The 8,132-nt window shown below is 39.1% G+C and overlaps 1 protein-coding gene across 1 annotated transcript; it reads right to left on the bottom strand.

Moving 5' to 3' along the window:
* Positions 1 to 542: 542 nt before the first annotated feature.
* LOC102830262 (olfactory receptor 2D3-like) lies at positions 543 to 1,466 on the bottom strand. Its single transcript, XM_006870171.1, has one exon. It carries the CDS (start codon positions 1,464 to 1,466, stop codon positions 543 to 545), a length of 924 nt encoding a protein of 307 aa, XP_006870233.1.
* Between the last annotated feature and the right edge of the window lie 6,666 nt (positions 1,467 to 8,132).

Below are 8,132 nucleotides of genomic sequence, written 5' to 3' on the forward strand. Positions count from 1 at the left end.
ATTTGACAAGACCACCCATAATTTGTTTCTAATCATTATTTCCTGCCATGTATTCTTTTCTCTTCAAAATGTCCTCACTTTTCCATCTCTGTGTTTTTGGTTTTTTCATACTTTCCTTTAAGCATTCCTCTGCTTATAAGAATCCTACTAACCCTACTAAAAATCAATCTTAAAATATTTCCCGTCTTCAAATAATCTATTGTCCTTGCCTTTGATTCACAGTATTCTTCTTTTTCCTTAGCTTAAAGTATTCCACCTTGATTTAATTTAAAAAATATTATTCTCTACATTTGTATTATCTTCTTAGTGGACTTTTAGTTCTTGTAAGGCAGGCACGGTTTTACATTGTGAGGTGATAGGCACAGTTTTTGCACAGAGCAAGCATTCAATCAATATTTGTCAAAAGAACATAAGATGAAGTAAACACATCAAGAGAAGAAAAGGATGAGCGTATTGGAGACACTGTTGTCAATGCATAATTAGAGGGACAATGTTTGCAAGTACTTCAGAAAAAAGTGAAAAATCACTGCTTCTGAAGGCAGTTATCTTCCTGTCAACTTCTTGAGAGCCCCCTTCACATCCTTATTCCTCAGGCTGTAAATGATGGGGTTCAACATGGAAGTCATAACTGAATAGAACACAGAGATGACCTTGTCCTTTTGACTCATTACCTTGGTATTGGGTCTCATGTAGGCAAATATCCCAGAGCCATAGTAGAGAACCACAACAGTGAGATGGGAACCACAGGTGGAGAAGACCTTGAGCCTCCCTTCCCCTGACTGCATCCGCATCACAGTGGAGATGATATGCCAGTAGGAGACGAGGATGAGGAAGACAGGAGCTAGGAGGATCACCACACCCATAGAAAAGAGGGCCATCTCAGCCTGGTAGGTGTCTGCTGAAGCCAGCTTCAGGAGTGCAGGGGGTTCACAAAAATAGTGATTAATTACATTCTCTGCCTGGTAGGGGAGACACAGTGTAAACGCACTGTCCACTGAGCACACAAATGCCCCAGTGACCCAGGACACTATGGCCAGCTGGACACAAACTCTCTGGGTCATGATTGTGGAATAGTGCAGGGGCTTGCAAACAGCCACATAGCGGTCATAGGACATCACCGCCAGCAAAGCACACTCTGTACAGCCTGCAAGAAGGAAAACAACTATCTGTATTGAGCATCCAGTGAAGGAGATTGTTTTCTTTTTCACAAGGAAGTGGACTAGCATCTGGGGGACAATACTTGTTGAGAAACAGAAGTCAGCAAAGGACAAGTTTTTGAGGAAAAAGTACATGGGAGTGTGAAGTCGTGAGTCAGTTTGGATAAGGATTATTATGAGGAGGTTTCCAAATACAGAGAGAAGGTAAATGATCAGGAAAACACAGAACAACAAGATCTGGACCTTTGGATCCTGTGAAAGCCCCAGCAAGATGAATTCAGTTATAGAAGTTTGGTTTCCTTTTCCCATTGGTGTTTATTCCTTTGTGCCTGTCAGCAGAAAGAGAAACATCCTGAACTTTTGATTTCACAAGCTCTATAATTACATTTAAAAGCTAGCATAGTGGTTGCAAAACAGGCTGCTAATCTCAAGGTGGGCAGTTCGAAACTACCAGCTGTTCGCCGGGAGAAAGATGAGGCTTTCTGCTCTCATAATGATTTGCAGCCTCGGAAACCCTGTGCAGGTTTTCCGAGTCAGATTGACTCCACGGTACTTAACAACAACATAATTACATGTAATGTTAGTTGGACCCAACTTGATATACTCAATAACAACATAGAAGTAGCTATGAGGACATCAGTATGGAAGTTTCTAGAATATAGGTTATTATTGGTGACTATTGCAAGGAGCTCTGGTAGGGTAGTGGTTACGAATCGGGCTGTGAACCTTAAGGCCAGAAGTTCGAAACTACCAGCCATTCCGCGAGAGAAAGATGAGGCGTTCTGCTCCCGTAAAGATTTACAGCCTCAGAAACCCTGTACAGGGTCGCTATGGGTCGGAACCGACTCGAAGGCACTTAACAACAACATTAGCAAGTATACCTTATTATATAACTATTGGATTTTTAGCTGCTTCCAACCAGGTGCCATGTTGTTTCAGGGGTATTTTTGCTTCTCCCTTCCTTGATCCAACTGGTAAGCTGAGTATCACACTCTATATGGCTTTTCAACTAGTCTTGATGTTAAGATATTTATATAGTGCTAATGGCACTGTGGGATAAAGCACTGAACTGCAAGGTTGGTTTGAACCACAAGCCACTCCTTGGAAATCCTATACAGGATTGCTCTGAGTCAGAACCGACTTGCTGGCATGAAACAACAACAACCGAATATGTATCATATTAGTTATCTCTAATTTAATTTCATTGTTGTTTTTTTCAAGTATTTAACTCGATTGGAACATGAGAATGTGGTGGGTTGGGTTAGTCCCTAAAAGTCAAAACAAAACAAAACAAAACAAAACAAAATACTCTTGGTTTCAGATTTCAGAACACCTAATAGCTCTAGTGTGGCACTGTAGGTTAACGTGCTGGACTGCAAGGTCAGTTTGAACTGAAAGGTCAGTGGTTCAAGCTCACCAGCCTCTCCTGGAAACCCTATACAGGGTTGCTATGGGTCTTAACCAACTCAACAGCACTTAACAACAACAAAAAATAGCTCTGGTAGCATAGTGGTTATGAGTCGGGCTGCTAATCTCAAGTTCAGCAGTTCAAAACTACCAGCAGTTCCACAGGAGAAAGATGAGGCTTTCTGCTCCCACGAAGATTTACAGCCTCAGAAACCCTATGCAGGGTCGCTATGAACTGACTCCACAGCACAAAACACCACCACCAATAGCTTATCATAACCCAGAGTTCAACAGAAAATTTAACTGTAGTAGAGTAGAAAGTATGCATATGGTTTTTTAAATCAAAAAATAAATTGTAGCTTTTTTTTTCCCTTGGATTTTCTTTGTAACATTTTCATAAAGATGCTTCTTAAATGCAGTAAGGAAAGAAAAGATAATTTTTTTGTCAATGTGTTTTAATACTGACCCTGTTGCTGGCTCTAATATTTCACATGACAAGAAGATAAAGTAACATGAAGAAATAAAACATTCAGAAATGCATCTTAATGAGAGTTAAATGTCTAGTGACTCTGGAGGGAGACGTTAGGGCCAACCAGCAACCTTGAACTTATAAATAGGCTGTTAGCAGATTATACAGCCCCATGGCTAAGGAGTTCTGGTAGCGTAGTGGTTATGAGTCAGACTGCTAACCTCATGGTCATCAGTTCAAAACTATCAGATGTTACACAAGAGGAAGATGAGACCTTCTGCTTCTGTAAAGATCTACAGTCTCGGAGGTTGCTATAAGTCACACCACCATCCCATGGGATACACTCAGCCCCATGGTCGACTCTCACCTCGACTTCAGCTATGATGGACAGCTCTAGCTCACTCTGTGCTGCTGATAAACCACCTGAAGGACCTGATGCCAGATACTGGTCTCTCAGTCTTCTGCTCCAGAGCTTTAAAATTATGGGCAAGTAAATGCTCTCAAAGGCAACCTTTAGCTAGTAGGCAATAGGATTTTATGAATAAGTGTGCCAGCTATTTCTTGGAGGCATTCTATATTATTTAAGTTGAGTCCTGCAGAGCTGAACCCCCAATGTCTACAAAGTGAATATCATCCTTTTATATATGTATGTAACCTACCCTCTAAGGAGACATTTTAGGATTTTTTCCTAATCAACACTCATGACATTTTTTACCATAGATATATTTGTATTCATCTACGCACAGTGACCCTTTGCAGGGCCACATACCATTGTAATATCTAAGTTTTTATTTCATCTAATAATTTGGGGAACTATATTGTCCCCTTTGGTCATATATGGTCAAAAATTCAAACTTTTTGTATTTTAGGTATTTTAGTCTCCTACCTCATTCTTCCTGCTTCCTCATCCTTACTTCTCAGTGTCACCTTTTAAATAAACTTACTCACACCTAAGTTCAATTCTTAGGCTCTGCTTTCAGGAACATAAACTATGTCAGAGAGTTGGTGGTGCTAGCTGTCCTCAAGTCTGCCCCCAACTTATGACCACAGAGCAGAACTGTTCCATGGGGTTTTCTTGGTTTGTCTTCTCCTTTGTTTGGTACCAGCAACTATTAATATAATTTTTATTTTGTGAAATATATACTTATTTGTAAGTTTGTTTGTTTTTTCCTATTTTACTGTTAGTAATGCTATCCCCGTCACTTAAGAGAAATAAGTTTTCCAGTAATTATCTGTTGAGCAAATCAATAAATATGTGTCTCACACATATACTTCTTGTTATATGCCATTGAGTCAGTTCTGACTTATAGCTACCCTTCATAGGGTTTCAGTGGCTTTAAATATTCACATGAGCAGAAAGCAGAAAGATGAGGCTTTCTCCCAGGAAGCAGCTGGCTGACTCTAACCAAGTACCTTGAGGTTTCGCAGTCCAGTGCTCATCATATGAAACTAACTTGCTCCCCATACATTACTAAGGGGCTTTAAAAAGTTTACTGAAGTGCTGATGACCAGGGGGCAGGCTTGCAGGGTATACCCTTTGGTTGGTAATGATGCATGGAGGGGACTGTAACCATGGCAATGAAACGATATACCATAGGATGAATGTAAAGCTAATGTTCTCCCATGTAAACTATCACATAATTCACAATAAAACATTGAAAAAAAAGTTCACTGAAAAACGGAATTAAAAGAGAATAGATTTTTTTACCTCGTATTACCACACATACAAATTTATACATAGTTTTTTTTTACTTATCCAAACACACTGATACAACCATGAACAATGAAATGTGACTGAAGTATAAAAGACATAATAACATTTTGTCACAGATACAAATTTACACATATTTTACTTGAACACCCAAACACATTTAAACAACCAGGACAACAGCATGTGAGGGAAGTATATAAGATACAACATCTACTGGGTTAATTAGTGGGTACCCCCAGGATTGATCAACTAGAAAAATGAGGTATGCTCACCTGAATTTGGCAATAGGTGAATTTGAAGGACTAAAATTAAATTGATTTAGTCCTCCTACTCTGTTGTTAAAAAAGTTCTATAGGTTGTAATTGGACAAGTACTTTACTTTCTACCTGAAACTAGAGTAATATGTGTCCATTGTGATAAAGTTACAAGGTACTGGTCTTACAGTATCAACACCCATCAAATAACTGTCCTGTTCATGGCATTGGTCCCATCTCACTAGATCCAGGAATTTTGAATATCAAAAGATTAGGTTTCCTGGTAGCCCCTGACTGCTAGAAATGGAAAAATTAAAGTGGGATAGAAAGGCTGAATCAGCTAAGGGCAGGGATCATCTGGCACGATTGTTGTGTGAAAGTAAAGTTAGCACAGAGATTTGGGGGTCATCTTCTATGTAGAATCCGATGTCTTGAAGGCAATGTGGAACATGATTTCTGTTCTAAGGGTTCTGTGTAAGGAGAGATAAAAACATGTCAAAGAAAGAGAAGTGGTTTTGGAGCAGAATGGCCAATTCTTTACAAGTCCTATGGAAGCTCCTAAAGAGACATTGTCCCCTTGACACATCCCCTACTGTCACCTGGTGGGCTGAGCTGAGCTGAGCTGAGCTAAGCATAGAGCAGTGGAGTGGCGAGGGGTCCAGGGCTGAGTACAGAATGGTGAAAGCTTGGCAGCCTGAAAACCCAAATCCCACTAGACAATTCTGACAACATTTTTATTCTAGGTACACAGAATGTTTCTCCATCCAAAAACTATACCAACCACGTATCTCAAGGTACAACCTAAATTCTCCAAGGACCTGAACAAATAGTTTTCTGAAATGAGGTCTTAAGAGCTGAATGTAAACAGGGAATTCCCGTGAGTTCTTACTTTGTAAGATATCCTTAAGCTTTTTATAATATAATTGCAAACACACACTAATATCTCTGTACCTTTGCTTATTCAAGCTCTGTTTTAAAAGAGTGAAAATATAAATGGACATATAGGATCAATATTGTATAATCCAATATAGATAGGTCAGTTTTTTACATGGTCAGCTTCTCTTGCTTTCTTAGTATGTACCTTAATCTTATGAGGAAATAAACTGAATTCTCATCACTATTTATTAATAAAAATTGAATTATGGTATTGGTTATTTTTAGTTGTACTGATCAATGTGCAGTGTTATCAAAGAAAATTGAAAAAATATTTTTAACTGCTTAATCAATTGCCAACATTTGGTTGTCGAAATCTAGTGTACTTCAATTGGCTTGCAAATATTTTAGATTTTAATCCTTTCTGTTCTTGAGGCAGCCAACTCGGCCTAAAGTAACCAAGCCTTCTAAAACTAAAAATAGTTTTTGTTGCATAATACAATTACCATACTACAATCATATTTTTTCACCATTGTATTTCCACTTATATTTGTGGTTTTCAGTGAATATATGCATATCATTTAGCTCTTGAAGACTCCACATAAAGAGACACAATGAGTCATGAGGGTGGAGTAGTGCGGAGGCTTGAATACAGTCACATTGTGGTCATAGGATCTCACCACCAGCAGGGGAGCCTCTACACACTCTGCTATGAAAAAGACAACTGTGTGTATTGAGAATCCAGCAAAGAACATGGTTTTATTTTATTTTTTTTTAAGTTTTTTGAATTGAGTGATACTTTACATGGGGGAACATCAGTTCATTTCATCGCAATGATTACAATCCCCCGCAAGCTTCATCATTCAACAGTATTAGATTCTATTCCCTCTGTTTTGTTTTTGTTTTTTGGATGTGCACCAAAACACCCAGGAATATATAATCATTCAAACAGCCAAAGGGCACACCCTGCCCCCAGCTGCCAGCACATATTCCCTCTCCCTCCATGAGTATCAGCTGCTCCGTCTCTCCATGTCATCATCTCTTCCTCCATCTCTGGCACAGCTGCATCTCTGTATAGAGTCCCACACTCCGTTCCTGCTCTTCTCTCTTGATAGTCCCAAGGTCCTCCACTCAGGGACTGTAAGATCGACCACTAACCCCTTTATGCTGCAAAACTTCTACCTTTACAGTTGAGAAAATTTCAATTAGTTATGATAACAACTACTCACTATTGAATCATGAGAGTCTTATGCCCATCTCCTTTCACCAGACCTGTCTAGACAGGATGAAAACCACTCAGTGGGGATTCTACCTTCCCCCCACACTTGAATCTAAACTCCCTTTTGAAAACTTGTAAGCCAGTCACTTTATGCCTTATAGCCCCTCTACACTTATTTTCATTTTGGTTTTTTAAATGATGAAATGGAGTAGCATCTGGGGAATAATGCTTGTGAGTAACACAGGGGCAAGATTTTGAGGAAAGTGTACATGGGAGTGTAAAGCCATGAGTCAGTTTGGATATGGATCATTTTGCACAGGTTCCCAAACACAGACAGAAGGTAAATGATCAGGAAAACACAGAAAAACAAGATCTGAACCTTTGGGTCCTGTGAAAGTCCCAACAAAATACATTCAGTTACATAAGTTTGGTTTACTTGCCCATAGTTGTTTATTCCTATTTTTAAGCAGAAAGAGAACAGGTACATTCTGAGTGTTTGATTTCACAGACTCCGAAAATAAGTGTAATGTTAACAAGGCTGTCCTTCTGAATTATTGGATTTCAGCTGTTTCCAACCAGCCTCCAGTTATCTTTAGGATACATGTTGCTGTTTCCAGCAATGTGCAGGCTTTTTAAATTTCCCTTTGTTGAGTCAGCTAGTAAGTTGAGAATCACACTCTGCATAGTGTCTTGACTATTCTTGATGTTTAGATATTTACATAGTGTTAACTATGTAGATATATTAGGAGAATTATCTTTGATTTAATTATATTTTTCTCAAGAAATGCTTTGCATTCATCTCAATTTGGGAATTGAGAATGAAGTGAACTGGCCATTTTTGTTTTAAGATCTCAAAATACCTACAAGTCTGGTAGATCTACTCCTAGCCAGAGATGGAGAAAGGAGAGAGAAATAGGTGGGACCACAGAGAAATGGAAAGGAGATTGTAGACAGGTTTGTCAAAATTCCATTGATCCCTTCACCAACAATTTGGTCAGTCTGGTTTCCTGCTCACTTCTGGGTGTGTCACAAAAGGCCATTG

The sequence above is a fragment of the Chrysochloris asiatica genome, unplaced genomic scaffold (genome assembly GCF_000296735.1).
Source record: "Chrysochloris asiatica unplaced genomic scaffold, ChrAsi1.0 scaffold00140, whole genome shotgun sequence".
In the NCBI taxonomy this organism is placed as follows: Eukaryota; Metazoa; Chordata; class Mammalia; order Afrosoricida; family Chrysochloridae; genus Chrysochloris; species Chrysochloris asiatica.

Excerpts from the sequence above, each read along its gene's own strand:
- LOC102830262 (XM_006870171.1), bottom strand. The coding sequence starts at position 1,466 with ATGGGAAAAGGAAACCAAACTTCTATAACTGAATTCATCTTGCTGGGG.